Genomic DNA, 26,083 nt, shown 5'->3' on the forward strand with positions numbered 1-26,083 from the left:
ACGTATTGTAAGACATGAAAAATACTGCAATTCCCCAGGGCAATAACACAGTAATTACAATCAGGTGATCTGATAAGCCAAGGGCAGCTCTGAGGGGGACGACAAGGGCAGCCAACACCTCAATACTTCCTCCTGTCCGACCATTGCTCTTAGCACTATGGATTGCCAAGTGATGGAGCGCCCTTCTGCACCCCTAACAAAATGGGAAATCATGCTCTGTCCTTACAACAGAAAAATCCTGGCACTGCCCCTGCTGATAGCCCATCACACTCATGAAAGGAACTTATGACGTGGCTAAAATTAATTACCTCTAGTATGACCCAGTGCTTTAGGCCAAATATCTAATGCAATGGCAAATGAGGCATACCATGAATTCTTACATATCCAATTGTTTGTTTTCACAATCACGTATTTCGAAATACAGTGTTTCGAAATGCTTTAGGTGAGATAACTGTGCCAAACCGTTGTACAATATCGAAAGAGAAAAATGCACAACCTTAAAAACAACAGACTTCCGAGAGGCATTATTCAACTTGCTTGACCGCTTGACCATCAGAATTTTTTATAAAGTGCTGCCGAAGCAGAGTGACTGCAGCATAAACTGTGCACCTGATTCCATCAACAGCATCGGATTGCAATGGTAGGTCCACCTCACTGAGGTCAGCCACAGGTAGACCTGTCCCAAAGGCAGTATCCGGGTGCGGAGACCAAGCAGTTGTCTCGCCTTCATCCTCATCCGCAGAGGCTGCAGGCGGAGGTGGAAAGCTCAGCGCGTAGAGGGCGGGTCTGCCGGCAAAGCTGCACAGCAGCCATCGGCCGTCGGGGCTCCAGCAGGCTGTCTGGCAGCGGCCCTGCTGAGTTGACCACCGGTCAAACTGCCACTGCTTTGTATCCCATACCCTGAAGCATCACGAAGCAGTGCCATATTACTGAAAGAACATGGGCTTCTTCTGAGAGAACACGGTCAAAAGCCAACAGAGGCTCTGCATAGAAGCTCACACAGAACACATACAAAGTGCACAAAGAAAACAAGTCCTCGCAAACAACACTCGAAGAAAAGAAAGTGAAGAAAAGCAGTGGTACCAACAGTCCCTTGAAGACCAAATACAGAAGAGACACAAAAGATGACACATTAAAAAGAGATCAAATTCGGGAGTTTCACATGCTGAAGCCATGACTGATTATGAAGTACACCGTAGTGGGGGGCTGCGAAATATTTCTGACCACCCGAGGTTATTTAACACTCACCCAAAGCAGTGTTCTTGCATTCAAAACCCACCAAAATTTGGCCACCACAGCCAGGTTTGAACCTGCGACCTCAAGTTCAGCAGCACAATGCCATAGCCACTGGGCTACAGCAGCAGTTTTCCCACTTCTTAACTTTCTTCATTTTATACTGTGACAAATGCTAGACTACTAGAGAATCTGGCACCTATGTTTTCAACAATCTGTGAGCAGCCACGAGGCAGTCAGTAGAAACCACCCATCTGAAGGCCCTAATTGGGAGTGCACATTCAGTCTACAAAATTAATCGGCAGAAAAACAAGACAACTCTCAGCTTTCTCACAAATGGCGAAAGTGCCCAGAACATACAAGTTTCATTAAGACCATTGGAAGAAAAAAAGAAGAAGAACAAGACGAAGAAGAAGAAGAAGAAGAAGACCCACACGTGTTGCCTTTAAACTGACCTCCTACATCTAACGTCACATAAATTAGGCCACTCCTCCCACCCTTTTTGCCTTGACATTATTAGACAGCGGAAAGCCATAACCATTGCTAAAATAGTGGCAATGACTACCAATGCTTGCTTACTTAGCTATTGTTTATATCCTTCATTACAGCCTAATTTAATGGGTCCGTGAAACGGTTTGGACAAATTTTGCAGACGCGTAGGGTACAGCTAAAGTTAATCATTCGCACCACAACTTGTGTGAAGCGTCTCATATTAAGAGAGCTATGGACAATTACAAATTGCCATCCTCCATAGCCATGCATTTCCTCCTCAACTTGTTCGCCGAGTGAGCAGGGCTAAGCTTCACCTTCACTGGCTCTATGCCATGACTTCCGGTTACTGCTACTGTTTGGTTGAGCTCTGTGCCACCAGGTGGCTGCACAGTGCAGATCGTTCCTGTTTGCGCTTCTGCTCATCCTGTGAAACGGCAAGGTCAAGCGGCCAGGCCCTGTACTCTCGATTGCGTTTACCCGAATACCAGACTCGCGAAACGCTATTGTGGTGGTAATCCTCCAGTATAAAGGGACGGCCGCAAACGCGCAAATTCTGGTGCCGATCAGATAGTGACAGTCAGATGCGCTGCAGCCACTCCGCTCGTCTGCTGCCTTGCAGAGGGACACGATGTCGCAGCTTGACATATTGCCAGTCACTACGCTTGTAGCCCACAACTCAACAAAGTCGATTCACGGTGCTCACGAAAAGACAGACCGACACTGAACGCGGTGCTCTTGTCAAGACTGAGCACGTTGCAACACAAGCAGACAACACTTGCTGTGTGCCAGAAGTGCTTAAGTGTAGTGAGAAATTGTTCTTGTGCATTCTTTCTGTTATTTTCTTTTTATAGAAACAAATTACCTAACATTCCAACTATTAGGAACATCATTTCTTTACCATAAAGGTGGAAAAATTATTGGTGACGCGTCCTGGGCAGCCGATCGGATAGCTCGCCCTAGTAACATGAATTGGGTGATTTATGTCATATGGGTAGGGGCAGTTGAAAATTCCGCTGAGCAGTGTGCTGCGATCGGCGGCAATGTACAGGGTAGTCCACTCTTAGGGTGAACATGGCTCACCGTGGCCGCGCTTCGCAGGGCACCAGTGCGTCCGGCGCGGCGGCGCATCGAATTAATGATTAGAAGGACCTACTTCAACGACTCAGTACGTTTATAAAAAATCGTCAAAATCGTTTCAGGGTCGATACGGACGCGAATACAGCCGAAGCAGAAGAAGTGGCCATGGCCCTCGCACTCGCACAACCAGGAATGAGGACCCTGGTCACAGACTCCAAGACCGCCTACGCAAGCTACCGCAAGGGGAACATCTCTCCCGCAGCACTAGCGATCCTCACCAAATGCAAATCACCGGGACGGGCCGTTAAGCTCGTGTAGGTCCCGGCTCACTCACAAGTGGAAGGCAACGCACTAGCCGACCACTATGCCTGAGAACTGTCAATCCAGGCCGAGGACGAGCCAGAGCTACCGCACCCCGTGACAAATTACAAAGACATCACCCAAATGTACAGAGGTGGCAGATGTAGGCTTCCCCTTCCGCATCCACAACTCAGCCGAAGGCAGCAAATGATCGTGCGACGCACGCAAGCGGGGTTGCTAGCGCATCCCGTGCTCTTGCACAAGATGTTCCCAACAGAGCATGACACTTCATGCCCGTTTTGCAGACGATCAAAAGGCACTCTAGCACACATCCTTGCAGGGTGCAATAAGCTCAAGAACCCCCCACCATCCACACTACCCCCAACCCTCCCCAGCCCCAACCCCCCCAAGCGGTGGGAGACCTTGTTGTCCAGCCCCGACCTACCGACCCAGCTCGCGCTGGCGGCTAGGGGCCAGGAACTGCTGGACGCATATGGGACCTGAGAAGAAGATTCCACCCCATCTGGTGCCAGCGCACACCACCCTTTACTAAGGGCTCAATAAAAGTTGATTCTCTCTCTCTCTCCCCTTAATGTCGCTCTTCTTTATTTAATTACTACAGCTAGCCTCAGGTTGAAATAGACACTACAGAGGGAAGTCTGTTATAAACAGTACAAATAAAAAGGTATCTTATTAAACAAAACAAGTATGTCGGTTAAAGATTCCATAAATTGGTCGTGATCTTGAGTAGTTACTGCATGTGCAAGAAAAGTGCAGGAACTACGGAAGAAAAAGAAGTGCAGAAAGTTTCAAAAAGCTGTGTTCATTTATGAAACAGTAATTTTCTATGTGATGATAAAAACAGTTTGTGAACATTTCAAAAGCTCTTTTATGACCAGCTACCACTCCAATGACTTCCAAATATCACGTCAGTATCCTTCCATATGCCACTGCTAACATGAGAGTGAACCAAGTATAGCCAACGAAAGTGACATTTCATTTGTACATCTCACAGAGAGCGATTTATTACTTCATCGACTCCTTAAATTGTAGGACAAGTGTTGACTGGAATAGCTTTTCTTGCTTAATCGCACTCATCACCAACATGACATTAGGACTGCTGTACACCATGCCATTTGTTAATGTGCTTACTGCTAATTTTTTTTACTCTTTCCATAATACCTTCAGATGTTGATAGTATGTGAAATTAATAAACTGATTGATTCCTGAGGCTTGAAGTTCCAATGCAACACAGGAGCCATGACACAAACACCACTGATTTCAACCACTTCAGGTTCTTTATAGAGCATCCAATGCTCACTACACCCACGCATTTTCGCATTTCATCCCCAATACAATGGAGCTGCAACAGGTTGGAACAAAACCCTCAACCTTGTGGTCAGTAGCACAATGCCACAGCCATTGTGGTTGCCGCATGAGCACTGGACAAGACACACTTGGCTGGAATCATGTTTCGATTTGCAGTGCATAAACAAAACGACAAAAAATAAAGCATGAGTCATTCACTTGTCTACACAAGGAGCAAAACTCTCACCTGAAAAGACTCTGTGGTGATGCTGCGAAGAGTCGAGAACCGTCAGGCGACCATCGAATAAGAGAGACTCCTCCGCCAGCTAGACGTGTCAATGGAAAGCACTCTTCCATAGCAACATTCCAGATCTGGACAGGAAGGAAATGACACAGCATTTGCAAATGCAAACGGCACAAGCGACTTTAATGGGCAGAAGTAAAATGAGGAGAGCTCTTTGCTTCAAGCGAGATCATCAATCAGAGACTAGTTTTTACACTTATGGTCATGACATTAATGGGCGAAAATCAACTTAATCAAGTGAAGAATCAACGCAGTGCAATCGATGCTGTGAGGCTTGACACTATCTTTTCTGGGATTTAAAGTGCTAGACTTTCAAATAAAGCAAAAGAAGAAGACTCAAAGGCAGCAACGAGTTTGAGCTTGTCATTTGCATCTTTCTTTATAATCTCTAACAGAATTCATATAGCCTGAAGGCAACTAAATATGGGTGAAATACCTGAAAGCTACACATTGCCTATGAGTGACACTACAGTGGAGGGCCACAAATTAAATTTAACCCTCTCAGCGCCTTATAATGCACTTAACCTAACTACACGAGAATTGTTGCACCATCTCCATTTGAATACAGATGGATCAGGTAAGCTGAACGCAGCTGCTGTAGGCTGGGAAGGCAACCAATAGATGTCGCGCTTGACAATGTGCTACCTAACACGCTGAACATTCACAGAAACTAGGAATCATGAAAAGGTTGCAAGAACTGAGTACTCACAAGAAGTGAGCAGTCAGCTGCAGAAGCAGAAGCCAAGAGTGTTCCCCTAGGATGCCATGCAATGCTGCTGACTGGATTGTGTCCCTCATGAGAAAGAAGTGATGCATATGCTGCGGATGGCCTGTCAGAAAAGAATAAAGAACAGCAACATAGGTGCATTATTTGCACCAATCTATCATCAGCCTTTTATCTTGCCATATCACTCATGCCTTTTTAAAAGGGCATTTTCAAGCCCAAGCCAAGCTGATTAGGTTTAATGTCCTCAAACAACCCAAGGGCTATGAGGAACATTGTAGTGAAAAGCTCCCTGTTTATTTTGATAACATGCCATTCTTTAACATGCAACCATAGCTTGGTAAACAAGCATACTTTGCTCCCATGAGAATGCCACCATACATATGCTTGAACCTGCAAAATTAATTTATTGAGGGCTGTAGCACTTTCTAACAACACCAATTTCATTTTAACCTTTATATTCCAGAACAAATGCATACCGGAATAACCTTTCTGAATATGTGGCCCTCAGGCTGTATTTTCTATCAGCTGATCTCATTTTTCCATTCTTTTCAGCCTTCGTCATTGGCTTGAGCACTGCTCTGCCACCAACGTTACTCTTATTCACCACTTGGCAGGCATACTGGATGATAAAAAAAAATAAAGAATAAAAAATGAAATAGATTGATAATGTCAACACAGTTACAAAAAAAAAAAATTAAATTATGGGTTTTACATGCCCAAACCATATTATGATAATGAGGCACGCCGTTGCGGGGGACTCCGGAAATTTGGACCACCTGGAGTTCTTTAATGTGCATCAACACATTTATGAGAACGATAGGGTTTGAATACGGTTGACACCCGTTAATTCAACCATTGAGAGACCACCAGATTTGGTCGAATTAACAAATGGCGGCAAAATGAACCAGTTCAAACATTTTTTATTGCTTGGAGTAGTCTATAACGTCTTTCTACTTCTTGCTCTTAAAGCGCGACTCAAACAGCCATGCGATGGTGATCGCCAACACGTTTAAATGCTCCCTCGAAGGCGGAATGGAAGTAAAGTAAAACAGCTTCATGCCTAGGGAAACAGTAGCGTAGTCTGCTGAATTTCTTGCGTTTTCATACATTAGTAATAGCTGCAGACATGAAGGGATGCCAGCGACGGTCGAATTAACCTAAGTGGTATGCGTTCGCATTCAAACTAAACAAGTTTTTATTTCAGAGCAATGTATGGTTTCTCACCGGCGCCTTCCAGCATGTTTGAATTAAGCTAAAAGTATAATTAACAAGCGTCAACCATACCTGCAGCAATTCTTACTGTATCTGTTATACTGTTCTAGAACAATTTACCCACACCTCAGAGTAATAGTATTTGAGCATTCGGGGCTGACTAGCATATGACTCATTAGAATATGATGATGAAAGGACTCACCTGGCAATAAGAGATGTTGGTTCTACTTGCCAAAGAAGGACTCCCTCCTGGCAAGCAACAGCCAGAACAGCGGAGCTGTAGGGCCTGGAAACAATGGTACAACTCTGGAAACTGAATAAGATCTTCGGAATCTCCATTTAAAAACATAGTAACAAGCCATTAAAAGCTTTATTATGCCGAAATTATGATGTACTCTTGCAGAAATTAAAGGGGGAAAAGACGCTTTAACTGACAGGCTCATTTTTGTGATGTACTATTGCTATTGACATTTTTCTAAAGGGCCCCTCACCAGGCCACATAGGAAATTTTGGTTATACGATGCAAATTGTTAGGTGCCCTCTAAGGCATGTTCGACCGCAATAATTTTTAACAGCGGAGCTGTTCTAAGTCGAGCCTTCACCGTCCAGTGTCCGGTGTCACTCAAGTTCCAGAGCTCACCGCCAGAGGGTGCGCTGAGGGTACAAGGGGGGCCACGCCGGGATGGGAACAGACTGATCAGAGGGCGTACCGAGGTGGGGGGGAGGAGAAGGGTATAGGAGCAGGTGGTGTTTCACCAGTGCACGCCCTTTTGACCCATGGATTCCGCTTGGCGTGAGCTCGCGCAGGAGTGGCAGCGCCGACGTGTCACAAATCTCAGGCTTCGAGAGCGAGAAGCCCAAGCAAAGCGCCAGCGAAGGGAAGCCGCTACTGCCTAGGATTGAGAACAGGAATTGCAAGCCAAGCGCTGGTAGAAGCAAGCCAACCCCACTTTCAAGAGAAGGCAACCCAAGTCAAGTGCCAGCAGAGGCAAGCTAACACCCAACTTCAAGAGCAGGAGGCCGAGCAGAGACGTCGACACAGAGAGGTTCCTCCCATGGAGGGTGCTGATGAATGGTTCAAGAAAGAATTCTTCGACCGTGAGTGCAGCCAAAGCTGCAAGGTGGGTGACAGACTGTGGTTTGATCACAACCTCACGTAACTGAAGAGTGTGCGCAATCTAGAACCAAAGCTTGAATCTAGGAAAACGCCGACAATGAGACAAAAGACTTTCATGAAAATTGCGCTAAACTCAAGTTCGAACTTGAGAAAACAATCACCAGCTTTGCTGCTTTGACAGCTTTCAGTGCATGGAACTGGCTTTACTTTTTTTTTTTTTACATTAGTTTATTAATAGCAGAGGTAGAAATATCTGATGTGGTGCAGACCAATGATTTCAGGAGACAAACGTCACCGCCAACATAGACACTCTCTCCACTTGCCCCTTCTAGACTCCGCAAGCAATATTCTCTCTCTGCGTTCTTCCATACTGGTGGTGGAGGATCACGTCACGAGCGTCGCCTTCTTGTTTTTTGATGTTTTTTCTCGCACGTTTTTGTTAAGTGGTGCACTGCCAGTGACGGTCTCGCGTGCGAGCTATTGCGTTTGTCTCATTTCATGTGGCGGACGATTTCTCACTATGCATGAGAACACCGGATTAGCAGTAAAAGTCAGTGCCACAATCACGAGCACTGAGGCATGCATGAGAGCATGAAAGAGCACGATCACAACGCTGGAAAACGGTAGCAAATGACGGTTTCGTTCCCTGCACACATGACTGCACGATGTGGGAACAAGCAGACAAAACGGAAGTACATCCCTCTTGCTACGTTACAAAGTAAAACTAAAGCACACAGACATTCAGTTTGTATGTTTTATTATTTCTCTGACCTTTAATTCGTCTATTGAATAGATCAAACAAATAACTGATGTTGCCTTGAATAATTCTCATAGTCACATGTTACTATGAACGACATCACAGCACTGCTATGTACGTAGGTGCACTTGCGTTACAGATGTCGACTCTCCAGCTAGGAGTGCAGCGCCCGCAAGGAGGAGGGCAAACAGCATTTGGTTTGGAATTTAAGCTCTTTCCGCGGCGCATAGGGATGTAACACTAAGCAGACACAATCGTTGACGCACATTGTATGCACTGTGCTTGTCAGCTCAAAATGGCCAGACCTGGTGAGGGACCCTTTAAAAACGACTTTTATTTTTCTTTCTCTCTCTGACCCCTCTAAATGTAAGCCAAGCTGTAGATGTATTTAGCCGATGTCAGGGGGACCACACAATGTAGCCTAAATCTAGAAATGTAATTCCAGCCTTACTGAAATCAGCTTGACTAGCTAGAATGTCTAAGCAAGAATGTCTTAATAATCGCTTACGAGAGCACTCAACCAATGTTGACAAACTGGCAGTAACTGCGATCACCTTACTGCACACTGCAAGCACTGTGGCTGCAAACCTTTGTTTACAAAGACTAGAGTGATGGCCAGACATTCTGATCAAGTGACAAGGGAACTTCTAGAGGCGTTTGAAATGAACAGAAAGAAAGAATGTGTGAGCTGTCCATCTGTCGCATTGTCAGAGAAGGACATACTGTTCTTTTCCTGGTAGCAGTGGCTTGTTATGCTGTTAGGCGATCTGTGATGTTGTGCTGTCATTACACTCCCTTCCCATCTTTTATTGTATGGTGCTATATATACTGTGACCAAGTGCAACAAAGCATCAGTTGTTAGTAGCATTGTGTCCTCTGTACTTTCTCTCGTGTCATGTGTTTCTTTGTGATAAAAACCATAAACATAGAATAAGCTGCCAAGTTACTGAAAACATTTCCTGCCAGACAGCAAGCATACAAGCTAAAAGTATAATCCCATTAAATTTTGCCAACATGCTTTAATATTTTATTAAAAACCACATAAATGCACTTCTGAAAGTCATGAACACTAACTAATGGCACACCATTGGCAGCAGCAAAAGCAAATAAGAATACCATGGAGAAAATCAACAAAGCAAACTCGCAACAAGCAGGCAACCATCTTATCTTTACATCAATTGTGCCAAAACCCTTTAAAACTAGATATTTTCACCCTCTGAAAATTGTATTAATTTATGCCAGAACTGAAATATTTAAATATAGTCTCTTTCCTCATGCATTCGAATGGTGAAATATGTTGCTCAGGTGATGTTAGGTCTTTGTCAATGAAGGAATTTGTAGCTGCTGTTGATAGCTGCCAACATTGTCTTGATGTTGAATGAGTATTTTGCAATGTTTGTGTTTACCCCATTCCTGATAACCCTTTCTAGGGCTACATTATGCACAAATAAAAATATCAACGAACAGGAATGGCAAGAGTAACAATAACATTCTGGATGGCATTTTACCTCCCAAGGGTATGCACGGGCCATGACAGTCGTTCCGGAGGATAAAAATTGTTTAAACCATGTGAGTTCTTCAAAAACTTACTGAAATTTCAGCATACAGACATTTTAGTGTTCCTCCTCCATGGGAGTGCAGCAGCAATGGGGGGAAGTAAAATCCTGTTTCAAGTCATTAAAATTGTCGCACATGCATAGCCACAGGGCAGTTCCCATGCACGCCAAAGACATGAAGTCAGGTGTGAATTCCAGGCACCTGAGAAAAACACAATGCGCTGCATATTTGCAAATACACTACATCAATATGCTTCACACACTGTGCCATCTGCTACTGAGATCTTCCCAGCTCCTCCTTTCCATTTGCTATTACTGTCTTCTATCTCTAGAAGGCTTTACTCACTACCTTTGTCGCGTGCAATACACACTTACAGTTACCGTAGCTCTTGGTGTAGCCACAACACTCTCAAGCATCACGAAATATTGTCAATAAGCAAAACCAGACACCTCAATTATATCCCATTATACAAGATAACTGAGATGCCCACGAGAAACAGAAGAAAACCGTACTTCCAAGCCATGTCAGTGATGTTCCTCTGGGACCTGTGCTTCAGCATGGGTGTAATGCTCATGTTGGGGGCATACACACGAACCATGTCCCCATGTGATGCCACAGCAAACTTGGGGCACTGGGGGTGCCAGGCAAAGGCTCTTACATGGCCCCTTGACCTGTGACAGAACAGGCAAATTGCAGCTGCATCTGTGATTTGTCAGGCCTTGAGGCACATCAAATTCATAGCAGTTCAGAATGTTGCCCTTGTGTGTCCAAGTGCCAGCCCCATGCCCAGTGGTAGATTCAGCTAACTGTATAGTGCACATAGAGAACTGAATAGGCCTGGTGAAAATCTAGTAAACAATTTGTTACGCTGCAATGAGGGAGGAGAAGGGAAGGTTGAAAAGTAATGTGAAGTGATAGAAGAGGTACTACAGATATGTGTGAGAGAAAAAAGAATGAAAGAAAGACGAAGTGTCGCAGGCATTCGCAGAGGGTCCTTAACTGACGGATGCACAGCAACAATTTTTTTTATGCTTATCACATATGTATGATGCTGCCTGTGCAACCAGGCAGCCATAGCAGCACACAATGGCGAAAATACAATCACATACATTTAATACAAGACCTATGGCATGATAAGTCACTGTCAGGGTTCTGCATGCCATCCAGCAAACAAGCATGACTACAGCAAAGCATAGTGCCAAATCGGCAATTCAAGTAGAGCTCCATTGCTATAAATGACTATGAAAAAGAACAAAGCACTCACCAGTCCAAGGCCAACGAAAACTCCTTGCACATATTTTCACTGGACAGCTGAAACAGGTTATATTCAGGCTGTGAAAATGGGTCCGTTTCAGTTGAATAACAGCCCAAATTACTGACTAAAAAGAATTGGGGCAGTGACCACTTGTGTCACAAGCAGCCGAACCAAACCTTCTCTAACAATAAGAGGAGCTGTTTTCACACTGCAAAGGTGAAATTTACCAATAAAACTTAGTTTATACTAATGTCACATGGAAAATTCTGATGTCGATTGAGTGCAATTGAGACCAAATTATTTGCTCGCAATTGCTTCCTTTGTGCAAGCTGAAGAAGGGAGCCAATTTCAATCGAGAAATTCAATCCTCATCAGGCTCAATCGCAATTGAAAGTGCCCCATGTGACCAGTGCATTAGAACCGTTTAATGCACTATTGCATTCGTCACATCATAACCAAGATGCATGTAGGCAGTCGCAAACCTCTCTTTCTTGCTCTTGGCATACAACTTGCATTTTAGCCATTTTAGCTTGCAGATCAGATGTAAGCAAGCACTTGCATAATCTCATATGTTGTCCATTCCTAAGCTGCGAAGATGTGCAATTCTGCAGTAAAGTAAAACGCTGATGCAAACAAAGGAAAAATATCCTAAGTGACCATGCTATCCACAGTGGAAGTGACATGCTTCCTACTCGAAGGAAACCTAAAAAAAATAATAAACACAACATGTAAAGCAGGCACTCACCAGCAGATGTGGGAAGAACAGCCCCTGCTTGTAGAACCATCTTGTGCCTAAGAGAATACTTTTTGCAGCGAATCGTGCTATAGACAAAACTGGAAAAGAGAGCAAGCAATAAATTTGGTGGAATGCAACTGCAATCATCACAGGTGGCCGCTGCTGCTCAAGAATAAAGGTTCACATTGCAGATGCAAGTAATGAATTCATCTGCTGTACACTCACCAATGGATGATTCATTGTATGTTGATAATTGTTCCAAGAAGCCAACAAATCCCTTCTCTTGCCTGAAATACACATAACAGGGATAATCCACTGCAACAGACATGTCATTAAAGCAAAAAGTGGTACTGAGCCTTACCATGACACAAACGCTTGTTTCCAAACTGATTCACGTTGCTGAAGAAAAGCACCAGCAGCACTTTCTGGAAAAGCAGGGTGTCTTGTGGTCTCACGGACTATGGATACACGAGGATATGCTGAAAACTAACCAGAGCAACTTTTGTTGAGGAGAGTTTGACACCTGAATTCAAAGTTTTCTTATATATATAGAATTGTGAAAAGAATATTCACAAGCTCAACAACAAAAAAAGAGTACTATTATTTTACAAACATGCCCGCCAGTGGCCCGGCCTTCATCAGAGTGAATGGGACAACAAAACATGTTAGCTTAAAAAGCGCCAAAAAGAGAAAAAGCATGTGGGAAGGACATGTTGCTCGAAACAAAGTGTTAGTGAAAACAAAAATTAAAAAACTGAAATAAACAGTTTTTCAAAATGGGGAACTAAAGCATGGACAGAACACAGCATATACGTGGCTGCAAAAAGTCACAGACAAGGTAGTGTTGTTCTCACCCTTGAAGAAGCAGGCAAGAAAAGAAAAGAAAATACAAAGAAAAAGAGAAAATTTGCTTTCTATAGTGATGGAAGGGAAAAACATGTGGGTGGCTACGGTGAGCCACGCCTAAGGCAGCGCTCTTCCAAGTCTTAAAGGATTGAAATCATTTAAGTTAAGGAAAAGCCATTCTGCTACAGACTTGTAGTGCGAAGGGCATGCAACACAATAATGGCTCAAAACGGCATCAAAAAGAAAAAAAAGGTAAAAGAGGGCACGTCAGCATGAAGCAAGGACGAAAACTTAGCTAAATACAAAGGATTTTATTTAGACTTATAACAACATTATTCTAATCAGAAGGTAGGTACACGAGTTTCCTGGTGTTTTTATTACTATCCGAGGTAGCGATATTGAACTTACATATAATGCTGGACTCACAAATTTCCCGGCTGAGGTGTGAGTGAAAGCCTGATTCCATTATTGCCACTTTTAAGTCATTGAAAGAGTGGCTAGGAAGGTTATGTTTGGATAGGGGAAGGTGCAAGGGTGTTCTTGTGTACGACCTGTGCTTATTAAATTGTATCCTGAAAGGTGTCTCTGTCTGACCAATATACTGTTGATTACAGGCAGTACAGTCGAGCGCACTTGTAAGAATACCAGTTTTAACAACTGTCAACCGGTTATAACAATAAAAAGCTGCTGCACCGTCAACTTTCATATGTTTCCTATGATGCCAGCTTACTACAGTGTCCCCATGCCAAAAGATAATTGAATGCGAAATCCATGAATATAAAGCAAGAAATTCGAGCCGCTACACCCTCGCCCGCTGCGTACTCATACAAAAGAACCTGATAGAGATCTAAAGAAGGAAATGACACTTAGATCACTATCAGGTTGTATTGTATGAGCGCATGACAATTGTTGGGGCGGCGGGCGAGGGCGCAGCATCTCGGTTTTCTCTTTTTGTTTTTCATTTCCAAGGATTTCGTATACCATTACCTTTTTTCCAGCCTTCTCCACATCACCAGCCTCATATGCCTCTCTCCTGTTGCCCTTCCGCCCCTCCGAACACGAATGGGCCCCATATCTCTATGCTGCGCCACTCTCCAAAACCCAAATGGACTGCGAAAACTGTACTGAGAGCACTGCTCCCAGATTGCTCGCTTTCTCCTCATTCTGCGAAGTTGTTGTTGTTGACATGAGTGGTTGTAGCACATACCATAGTGGGGGACTGGCCATGAATTGGGTGGTTAAATTAGGTGTATAAGAACAAGAAAATTAATGATATGAACGGTGGAACTTAGAAAGTAAAATTTTTGTGAGAGTAAGAAATCAATCAGAAGAAAACCATGAATTTAAAAAAAAGCACTAATATTAGCTAAATAAATAAAAGAAAACTATGCTGGAGAAGGGGAACAATCAGTCTAGCATGGCAATCGATTAGACTCAAGTAGGAAATTTGGATTGCCAAGCAAACATTTCTGTGGGTGGACCAAATAATAGAGGCTCCAAAAGATAGGATGATCAAAGGCACAGATAAATCAAGGCCAGTATTGCAAAGCAAGATTTCCAGTAATCTTTTTCTTATTACATGAAAATCCCCACAAGACAACAGGAAATGGTCTATTGCCTCCACTTTGCCACAGAATGAGCATAATGGTAAGGGAACCAGACCAGACCTGTGTAGATAGAAGTTTAACGTAGGTATACGGCAACGCAGCCTCGTGATGGACACTTCAATTTTTCATGTTGGCAAAAACCTCTGTGCCGGAGGTGCAAAAGATGTCGATAATCTATAGAGTTAGTTATTGCAGAGCCTGACACTGCCTTTGTAATGACCCTCCTGCAAAATTTAGCAGCAGTGGCATGAGTAGTCAAAGGGGAATACGGGAGAATTCAGCCACTTATCGATGCCTTGGCTAGAGAATCTGCAATTTCATTTATAGTTAGTCCTTTACCTCCAGGCACCCAAATTAAATGTACACTTCTTAAGTATCCAGGTACCAATGAATGAAATGTTCTCATTATGAGAGATTCATGAAAAGCAGTAAGAGATGAGCACAGTGATAATGAATCAGTGACTATCACGACTGATGTAATTGATGGGCCTACATTGCATAGAGAAAGCACCACTACCATGAATTTGGCCAAAAAGATGGGTATAGAATCTGGCAGCCAAAGAGAAAATCTCCAATCAAGAATCGGGGAAAACACACCTACACCTGACTTTTCTTCCCACTACAAAGCATCTGTCACAATTACAATGTTTTTTTTTTAAGACTCTGAAGATGATATTGTAATAGACCATTAGAATATGATGTGAAAGTAATTTTGCATTATTAGGAAAAATTTCATTGAATTGTATATCACTGGTAACAGAGGTGTCGAGAATCGGAAGTACATCATTGATGCGCACGCCCAAAGGGTCTAGTAATTGTTGCACAAATGTAATTTGAGGAGTATGTAACTGCGGCCAGTTGACACTAAAAAATTATGCAGGCTGAGAAAAAGATATTGTTTGAAAGCGTTGCAGTGGTGATTCATAAATTCTCTAGAATGTCTGCGCTGTCAAAAGACACAACCTGCACGAAACAAGAACATGGGATTCTAGATAACAGAATTCAAAACAAACTTAGGAAGCCCTAAACACAAATGCAATGCTTCGCTAAGAGGATCAGAGGGCAGTACTCGTACGCTGGAGCTCCAGAGGTGAACACACAACCCAATTTTAATACAGGACAAACGTACATATGATATATCATAAGAAGTGTACCTAATAAAGGGTAATAATAAAGCTTCGCAGTTGAAGAAAAATTCGTCCTGGTCCGGGACGAAGCTTTTCTTTCGAGGAACCCGTATGGGTTTGCTTTGTAGCACTTAGCTACATTTTGGTGGATGTCTCATTTTCCCTTTATTAATTCTCTCCACCTTGCAGGTTCTCGCAGAACTATTATATCAGAAGTGTATCTCTTCTCAATCCTATTGACTGCACATTCAACAAATACTCAGTCTATGCAATATGGCAAGTGCACGGGTACCTTTTCCAGTCATGTGATCTATGTGTGGGCGCCAGTTAAGAGAAGCGTTACAAATCACTCCAAGGTATTTAATAGAATCTACCTATGGTATGCTTTGAAGGTGGTAAGGCTGAGATGTGCACTGGGTCTGTATCCAAAAAACGAGAATTTAAGATTTTCCTGGCATTGAATAAAAACTGATTGACATCTAACCACCTCGTCAGCGCACAAAGTTAAGTTTGCAGTGATGCAATATTGTGAATTTTGTTAAATGCAATATTGTCTGTATAAACATAAGTAGTTGGTACTTCTTTATGACGGGGGATTGCGCTCATAAGAATATTAAAAATCACCGCGGGAAGACTGTGCCTTGCGGTACTCTTCTCGTTTGTTTATACATAAAAGAAAGCTGCTTTACAGCAATAGAATTCTCTTCTACCTAAATATGAATGTATCAACGCTACTGCATACCCAGGAACATCACAGGATGTTAACTGATTTATCAAAGCAGTCTGCTCCATAATATCATATGCTTTCGCGATACCGAGCATCAATGAAGCAGCGTATTGCTTATGACGTCGAGCGAGTTGTATGCGACTTTCAAAGTCGACATGGGCATGCCAGATGGAGCCGCTGGCCCTGAAACCAATCTGACAGGGACTAAGAATTGAATTATCATTAACAAATTTGATGCTATAAAGGTGAGGAAGTTTCAATTAAATTTACTACGTTTGATGTAAGTGCAATGGGCCTAACATTCTCCAACGTACACCCTCCCCCTTGTTTCTTAAGCATCATTATTACTTTGGCAAGCTTCCATGGCAACAGAATCCAGACATTTTTAATTGAATAATTTACCAGGTCTAAAAGAATTCTAGGCAATTCCTGTAACAATATTTTAAACATTGAATTTGTTATTGCGTCGGGGCCAGTGGCTGTATTCGGCAAGCATAGTGCAGTATGATTTAGCTTGGATAATGAAATTGACGAGAAGCCATCCAAAGGGTCCATAGTAAAATAGATAGCCAGAAGCTGGGGTGCAAATAGATTTTCTAAACCTTTGGCAATGTCTTATAGGGAGGCGCTTATTTATTGCAGGGTCAAAACAATTGAGTGTAATGTTAACGCCACTGGTAGCATTTTACCAGTACAAAGAAATGCGAAGAGAGCATGCTTGTTTTTTTTTTTATTTTGATAGAGAATCACAATGCCTAATATTATATTCACCTTTGGCTCAGTTAACAGTACACTTAAATTTTTATTTTTTATTTATTTATTTGAACATACTATCAGCCTTTTACAGGGCCAAGATAGGAATGAGTACAATAACGTATTACATACTGTACAACAACAAACACTAAACACGCAGCAGTGCATATGATCAGGTATACACAAACAATATTAAGAACAATTCGTGACACTTAGTCCATCAGCTTGTGATACTTAGTACAGCACTATAGGGTAAGAAAAACTGAAATCACCAGCAAACTAAGAAGAGTATTGTTGAAGTTGGGCCCGAAACTGCTCGCAGTCTCTCGCGCTTACCACTCTCTCCGGCAGTTTATTCCATTCTCTCGCAGTTTGCAAAAAGAAAGAATATTTAAAACAGTCCTTAGAAAATCTACCTTCTTTCACGTACTTTGAATGTTTATTCCTTACTACCTGCGACAATGTCTCGGTTATGTAGCGTTCCTTGTTTACCAGCACCATATGATTCATAATGCTGTAAAAAAGGCTCAGCCTTTTCTGTTTCCTTCGCATTTTAAGCAAAGGAAGGTTTACCCTTTCATAAAGCGGTGACACCGAGTCTCGTCTTCGATATTTGGAAAAAATGAAGCGCAAGGCACGCCGTTGCACACCTTCTAATTTTAGTGCATTCTTTTGGTCGTAAGGATCCCAGACTTCGCACACATATTCCATTATAGGACGAACTAGCATTTTGTATACAATAAGCTTGGATTCTGCGGATGCTTGTTTGAAAGTCCGTCGAATGAATCCTGATCTTTGATTTGCCTTGCCTACTATATTGTCAATGTGGGTAGTACAACTCATATTTGCAGTCAAAGTTACGCCCAAGTACTTGTATTTGGTCACTGGAGTTAGTGGGGTACCCGATAGGGAGTAGTTGAACTGTAAAGGGGCGTGTTTATGCGATATTGTCATGCATACAGTTTTATCCAAGTTCAGTGACATTTGCCATTTTCTACACCATTCATGTACTATTTGATCTAAGTAAGAATTAAGTTTAAATTGGTCAGCTGCGGAGGATACACCAGTGTGAAGCATAATTTTTCCCATTTGTCGGGCATTGATTATGGAGAAGCATTTTGGAAGCGGCTTTTCTTTTCCTGTAGTCACACATATATTTATCATTCCATTCAGGAGAGCAGATAGTTGGGCTAGTTGGTTGAAATACATACTCAAAAAGTTTGCACGGAGACACGAGGGTAGCCAAGAAAAGACAAGGATGAGTGCTAACTCACAACTGAAATTTATTGCAAACACATACATGAATAAATAGGAAAACAGAAACAGAACAAAACAAGGCTATCATTTTGAACATCACGTGTTACCCCGTGTACCTGATTGAGTTGGTCAAGAACCAAAACTCCCTATCAGAGAAGCGGACGGAGGTCTGACTGACGCACTTATCTCTGCTGATATGCATATGGAAGGTTTCCATGAGCTCTAATTTGAGTTGATCCCTGTGCCTGAATAGAATTGTTGTTTTAGCGAAGAGTGGTTTTCATTTGATCTTTTTCTTATCGTTCTTGCCACACTTGCGGCAATGTTTAGAGAGGTTATCAAGAAAATCTCCAAGTAATCTTCGGTGTTATCCTAATCTTTCATTACCGCATTGTTCGGTTTGGCTGATGTACAATGCGCCACAGGATAATGGCAACTTGTACACAACTCTCCTGGCACAAGGAACGAACGGGGCTGTGTGCTTGATACTGCAATAATTTTTTTTTTCTTTCTGCCACCTTCTTCCTTCTGCCACCAACAACAAGTGGTGCTTTTAGCCGAGAGGATGACAAATTCAGCTTGCTTCCGGAAACTTTCTAGAACTGAACAAATCGCTGAAACGATTTCCTTGCCATTGGCAAGTTTGGAAACGGCTGAACACAAGAAAGTCTTAAACTTATTTTGGTTCACAAATGTGCATGCCTGGTATTCTAAAGAAGTTATTGGACAAATTATTTCGAATGATACAGGAGGATGACCACTGTTGATTGCTGAGTCAACTGCTAACCTCGATGAAACATAGAAGCCAGCACTACAGAATGTCAATTCTAACACCGAACGAAAGTGACCTCTAGCAATTGTTACATATCCTGTGTTCTGACATGAAAGGTTATTATCAAGAGACTACTCCCATATTGCTCACCAAACAAATCTGTTTTTAGCCCCCATGACACGTAATGCGAATTAAAGTCCCCTGCAAACAAAATTTATTTTCTACAAGCAGCCACAGCCATATAAAGTTGTTGCGCACTTTGCACACTGGTGGGGACATAAGCATCTATAATTGAAAATGGATGATACCGTGCAAGACATTAAACCTATTGCCAAAATTTTGCAGTCGGAGTCCATAATTTGAAATGAAAACTTTGCCTTGCGACCAATTTTACTTGAAACAAGTATCAATAATCTTTTGCCTTGCGAGTGTCAATCTAATCGGAAAGATGGAAAACCTTTATTATGAAAATTTTGCTCTGGTGAAAGCCAAGTTTTCTGAAGAAGTATAACATCTGAGTTAAGTTGATTAGATATTGTAAGAGTTGAGGAGGACTTTGGGATGAAAACTTGGGAGGTTTATTTCCATTATTTACAGTGAGAGTCAATTAACAGTCTCAAAGTCATTACAGGCCGGCAGCAACTCGGACGCTGTGGCCCGCGGTAAGAAGCTTGAAAGAGAAGAATCAAGGAATGCTCTAGGAATGCTTTCTTGCTGCTCCCGGTCTGTGTCTTTTTAAGCCCTTCAGTGTCTCGAAGACACATCACGTTCGGCCAATGGGAGAGCCCACTCAGGCGACGCCATTTTCGGCCAATCAGCGAGGGCTTACTTCTCCCTGCGGTCTTGCCTTGCTGACTTGCAATGCGCCGTCACAATAGATGGATGGGGGCGACGCTGCCAGGTTTTCATGGCGCATTACAGCCGTCTTGCTTCGGGACCCACTTTACCCGCAACAGTGCCAGGCCCTCGCTTCACTTTCGGGAAGAGTCAAGCAGTGAATAGCTCCACCTGCGGCACACGAAGTGGGGGCTGCCAACTTGTTTGCACGTGCCGCGCCTCAGGAATGTGGTATCCGTGCTTCTGCACTCCTTAATTAGCTGTGGTGTGATTTGATGTGGTCTGGTGAACTCAAAGTAGGCTCAGGAAACGGTCCCGTATCTAACAATATGTAAAACAAATCTGTTAAAGCTGAGAATATAGAGTGACAGTTCTACCACAATACTTTCAACTGTACAATGATGATCGCATAGCAGAGGCAACTGCCGCCTTTAGGATACTTTCTTTAATCATAGGAGACGGTTGACTCTGTTTGATTTTGTTTTCATAATCATAGAAATTGGGGATCCCATGTGTTTGGGAGCTCGAGTGTTAAGTTCCATATCTGTGGAACTAACGGAGTCTGAATAAAAGTACCTATCTTTGCCTGGTTGGACTGGCAAAGTAGTGTCTGCTGACTGTGTTATAGATGTAGAAGGCATCTCTACCTCGCCGCTAGGCATTCATGGTGTGGCATTACGTACTGAGGACTGCAGCGGTGCCTTAGTGGTTTATATTATTTGTATCATCTGACTGGAAATTATGGCTGGATATCAACTTATCCATAGCTCTAGCCATTACCTTTTTCACAGCAGTCAACTGTTTCTGAGAGGTTGATATCCATGCTTGGTGTGTTGCTCACGGCAACCCAGGAGTATTCGAAAGTCCTGTTTTTATGCTCATGATTATGTTTTAATGCCACTGTGGCCAGGCACCCAGCAAAGAACGATTACTTGTTTATCCATATAAGCTGAGCATAGCAATGCATATAGTTCATTGAAAACATTGTTCTTAAGTTTTCGTAAATTCATTAGGGCTCGGGCTACACTCAATGAGTCCGTAAGCACATAGCCCTAGTGAGATTTGTTTGTTTAATGTGTTTAACTGCAGAGAGGATCGCGTATACTTCCACCGTAAAAATACTTGTACATGGATTCCATGTGCCAGATATTACAAACGATGGTCCTAGAGCTGCGTAAAGAACACCAGGAGAAGACTTCAAAGCATCTGTATAAAATTTAGCCCAGGAATACTCCTCCTTAAGTTCAAGAAAATGTGAGTGTATATGTGCCTCAGATGCTCATTTTGATATTTCTAAGAAAGAGATGCCACACTGGATAGCTTACCACTCCCAAGGAGGTGGAAAGCAAGTAGGAGCCACTTAGACATTCTCTAAAAGAGGGACACCTGTTTCTTCCGACAGTGCTTCCAACCAGAGGGACACAGAAGGCCTAGTGGCTGGGTGGTTAGGGGACAGCCTGGCTGCAGACAAGTCGTGAATAATTGAATGACATGGATGATCTACAGCTGATTTTACCTTCAAGGCATACAAAAAGCTTAATAATGTACAGTACTTTGGAAGTATATAGACCACTTGTTAGATTCAATGTACAGGCTTTGCACAGGGCTAGTCCTGAAGGAGCCTGTAGCAAGGTGGATGCCTAAGTGGTGGATAGGATCTAGCATTTTCAGCGCACTAGGCCTAGCAGAATTATAGACTATTGCTTCATAGTCAAGGCATGATAATATTAGGCTTTTTTGTGCAAACTTATAAGGCACCTCCTACCACTTCCCCAGGTAGTACGTGACAAGAGCTTAATAATAATAATATTTGGGGTTTTACGTGCCAAAACCACTATCTGATTATGAGGCACGCCGTAGTGGAGGACTCCGGAAATTTTGACCACCTGGGGTTCTTTAACGTGCACCTAAATCTAAGCACACGGGTGTTTTCGCATTTCGCCCCCATCGAAATGCGGCCGCCGTGGCCGGGATTCGATCCCGCGACCTCGTGCTCAGCAGCCCAACACCATAGCCACTGAGCAACCACGGCGGGTGTGACAAGAGCTTCAATAGGTTCATAGTCTTAAGGCATTTTGCTTCAAGATACTTTAGGTGCAGGATAAAAGTTAACTTGCAGTCTAAAATAATACCTAAAATTTATGTTTTATTACAGTCTAGCAGTATACCTCTCTTGTTAGAGAACAGGGCATGCATACTTTTTTGAGGGTTTAGCACCGTTCTCGTCTGCCCACTTAGACAATTTATTTAAGCGATGCTGTACTTGTCGTTTGCAGATACTTAGATTACATGATTTGTAACCTATTTGGATGTCATCCACATCTACAGAATAAAACGTACTATGTGGTATGACAGTGTGGAGTGAATTCATTTTGACAATAAAAAGAGTGCAGCTCAGCACACCACCTTGTGCAACACCAGCCTCTTGCGTAAAAGGATGAGACAGAATGTTACAAACTCTAACAAGGAATGTGCGATGGGAGCGGTAACTCTGAATCACATTCAGTAAGTAGCCTCGGACTCCCATTCCAGACAGATCATGGAGAATTCCAAGGCACCAAGTTGTGCCGTACGCCTTTTCCATATCTAAAAATACTGACAAGAAAAACTGTTTGTGGACAAAAGCCACGATACCTCCATTTGAAGCAGTAATGAACAGGATGCAGAGACTCCTTCTATATCTAGAGATGAGGTTAGAAGGGCCTGGCAAGACATGAACCAGGAAAAGCGGAAGGAGAAGACGGACTAATAGTCGATTTAATTAAAGATGGAGGAGACATAATGCTTGAAAAACTGGCGGCTCTCTATACGAAGTATCTGTCGACTGCAACGGTCCCAGAAAACTGGAAGAATGCAAACATTATACTAATCCACAAAAAGGAAGACGTTAAAGAATTGAAAAATTATTGGCCCATTAGCTTACTCCCAGTATTATATAAAATATTCACCAAGATAATTTGCTATAGAACAAGGGCAACACTGGACTTTAGCCAACCAAAGGAACAGGCTGGCTTCAGATAGGGATACTCTACAATGGATCACATCCATGTCATTAATCAGGTAATCGAGAAATCTGCAAAGTACAATGAGCCTCTCTATATGGCTTTTAAAAAAGAACTATGGGGTTTTACGTGCCAAAACCACTTTCTGATTATGAGGCACGCCGTAGTGGGCGACTCCGGTAATTTCGACCACCTGGGGTTTTTTAATGTGCACCTAAATCTAAGCACACGGGTGTTTTCGCATTTCGCCCCCATCGAAATGCGGCCGCCGTGGCCGGGATTCGATCCCGCGACCTCGTGCTCAGTAGCCGAACACCATAGCCACTGAGCAACCACGGCGGGTTATATGGCTTTCATAGATTAAAAAAAGGCATTTGATTCAGTAGATATACCAGCAGTCATAGCGGCCTTATGTAATCAAGAACTACAGGCCGCTTACATAAATATCTTGGAAGATATCTACAGAGATTCCACAGCTACCTTAATTCTACACAAGAAAAATAGGAAGACACCTATAAAGAAAGGGGTCAGACAATGAGACAGAATCTCTCCAATGCTATTCACTGTGTGCTTGGAAGAAGTATTCAAGCTATTAAACTGAGATGGCTCAGGAGTAAGGATCAATGGTGAATATCTCAGCAACCTTCAGTTTGCAGATGACATTGTCCTGTTCAGCAACACTAGACACGAGTTACAACAAATGACTGACGACCTTAACAGAGAGAGTGTAAGAGTGGAGTTGAAAATTAATATGCTGAAGACCAAGATAATCACAAATAGCAGGGCAAGAGAACAAGAGTTCAGGATCGCCAGTAAGCCTCTCGAGTCTGTGAAGGAGTATGTTTACCTAGGTCAATTACTCACAGGGAATTCTGATCATGAGAGGGAAATTTACAGAAGAATAAAAATGGGTTGGAGCGCATACAGCAGACATTGTCAGCTCCTGACTGGAAGCTTACCATTATCATTGAAAAGGAAGGTGTACAATCAGTGCATTTTACCGGTGCTGACATATGGGACAGAAACTTGGAGACTGACAAAGAAGCTTGAGAGCAAGTTAAGGACTGCGCAAAGAGCAATGGAATGAAGAATGCTAGGCATAGTATTAAGAGACAGAAAGAGAGCAGTTTGGATCATAGAACAAACAGGTACAGCCAATATTCTAACTGACATTAGGAGAAAAAAAAAATGGAGCTGGGCAGATCATGTAAAGGTTAGGTAACCGGCGGACCATTAGGGTTACAGAATGGGTGCCAAGAGAAGGGAAGCGCAGTCGAGGACGGCAGAAGACTAGGTGGGGCAATGCAATTAGGAAATTTGCGGGCACTAGTTGGAATCGGTTGGCGCAGGACAGGGGTAATTGGAGATTGCAAGGAGAGGCCCTCGTCCTACACTGGACATAAACTAGACTGCTGCTGCTGCTGCTGATGGTGATGATGAAGGTTCACTCCTGAGGCAGATTTATTGCAGCTGTTTAGTGATTCCTGTAGCTCAGCTAATCAGAATGGCTCATTATATGCCTCATATTTATTACATTTTCTTTCCAGCTTCTGTCCTATTCTGGCTTTGTATAACTTAAATGTTTCAGGATAGCGTGACGAGCTGGACACATGTTCAAAATGTGTGCCCAGGAAGTTGACCTGGTCTTCCAAGTTATAGACCTGCGTGTTTACCAAAGGAAGTGAATATGTTTGGCACCCTCTTACCTTATTAACCCTGTTACAGACTTTGACCTCGTCTATATAAGAGTTGACACCTGATAAAAACTTCTGCCAACTCTCTCTTCTGGCCTGTCGGCATGTTCCCCTGCCTTTGGACTTTACCTTCTTAATATTGATAAGATTCTCCGCAGTGTGAGAAGCACATAGTAACCACCATGCTTTGTTCTGTTTCCTACAAGTATGCCCACATTCGTCATTCCACCATGGGACACGGCATTTGCATGCTACACTGCTTACTTCAGATATGCATTTAGAGGCAGCATCAATTATGAAAGTGATAAAATACTCCACAGCAGCATCAATTCCTAATGAAGACATGTCAGCCCACGAGATACCACTAATAAGAGTTTGAAATTTCTCTCAATTAGCTGTATCAACTTTCCACAGTGAAGCCTGTGGTGATGTTTTTTTGTTTTGTTTTTTTCTCAGTAGTATGGGGAAGTGGTTGCTCCCGTAAACATTTTTGGTAACTTCCAATTTAAGTTCAGGTAAAACAGATGGGGAAACTACACTAAGATCAATAGAAGAAAAGGTTCCGTTTGTGAGACAGTAATATGTAGGCGCCTTCTTATTCAGGAGAAAAGCACCAGAGGAGAAAAGAAACTGCTCAACAAGACGACCTCATGCATCAATACGAGAGTCACCCCACAGGCTGCTGTGTGCCTTGAAATAACCAGCAGCGAGATAAGGTTCTGACAAATGATCTATAAAGGACTGAAATTCATGCTTGTGTAAATGGTAAGGTGAGGGTATGTAAAGTGAGCAAATGGTGGTGAGTTTGTTTAGGAGAACAACTACAAAAGCATCGCCAGAAACCTGGATCTTCAGTGGGCACTGCGGCAGTTGCAAGGGCAACATGTCTAGAAATTCTTTCTGCTTCATGACACAGGTGACGGCTGTTCTACTCGGGAATCATCGGACTGCCCACAACGGAACGCAAGATGCCACACGTGTCGATTGGGTTATCGTGAGGCACCCTGCATCAACGATCATCGACAGCTGCCGGGTCTCCGAAAGTGCACCGTTCGTCAAGTCACACACTGAGACTGCATGGCAATTCACAAAAGCAACGACTCATCACGTGACCCCTCCGAAGGCTACAAAAGCATCGCCAGAAACCTGGATCTTCAGTGGGCACTGCGACAGCAGCAAGGGCAACATGCCTAGAAATTCTTCCTGCTTCATGATACAGGTTAGTAGTTACCTACCTGGATATTGTTACAGAAGCGATAATCGTTATTTGCTGTTGCTTCCCTTCCCACTGGGTGTAAAATCTTTGCTAACATGTATTTATTCACTGCTGGTTGATTTGCTTGTTTGCGGAGATGTTGAGGCAAACCCTGGTCCCGGTGATAGCGA

At 43.0% G+C, this 26,083-nt stretch overlaps 2 protein-coding genes across 4 annotated transcripts in view; one reads left to right on the forward strand and one right to left on the reverse strand.

Moving 5' to 3' along the window:
* Window positions 1-3,680, forward strand: part of AQP (aquaporin) — a 51,341-nt gene extending 47,661 nt beyond the window's left edge. The window contains exon 5 of one of the 2 annotated variants that reach the window (XM_075679779.1): window positions 2,925-3,680. In XM_075679779.1, the coding sequence (XP_075535894.1) occupies window positions 2,925-3,110 (186 nt within the window). In that variant the 3' untranslated portion in view covers window positions 3,111-3,680. The remainder of the gene's footprint in view (window positions 1-2,924) is intronic. The other variant, XM_075679778.1, reaches the window with a different exon arrangement.
* LOC142571432 (aladin-like) overlaps window positions 1-26,083 on the reverse strand; it is an 82,076-nt gene that overhangs the window by 47,620 nt on the left and 8,373 nt on the right. For both annotated transcript variants that reach the window (XM_075679776.1, XM_075679775.1), the window contains exons 2-10: window positions 12,437-12,561; window positions 12,301-12,362; window positions 12,085-12,173; window positions 11,349-11,395; window positions 10,597-10,755; window positions 6,856-6,939; window positions 5,424-5,544; window positions 4,658-4,782; window positions 610-900 (exon numbers count right to left, since the gene is read on the reverse strand). In XM_075679776.1, coding sequence (XP_075535891.1) covers window positions 610-900; window positions 4,658-4,782; window positions 5,424-5,544; window positions 6,856-6,939; window positions 10,597-10,755; window positions 11,349-11,395; window positions 12,085-12,173; window positions 12,301-12,362; window positions 12,437-12,561 — 1,103 coding nt within the window. The remainder of the gene's footprint in view (window positions 1-609; window positions 901-4,657; window positions 4,783-5,423; window positions 5,545-6,855; window positions 6,940-10,596; window positions 10,756-11,348; window positions 11,396-12,084; window positions 12,174-12,300; window positions 12,363-12,436; window positions 12,562-26,083) is intronic.

This window comes from Dermacentor variabilis, chromosome 2 (assembly GCF_050947875.1).
Source record: "Dermacentor variabilis isolate Ectoservices chromosome 2, ASM5094787v1, whole genome shotgun sequence".
NCBI lineage: Eukaryota > Metazoa > Arthropoda > Arachnida > Ixodida > Ixodidae > Dermacentor > Dermacentor variabilis.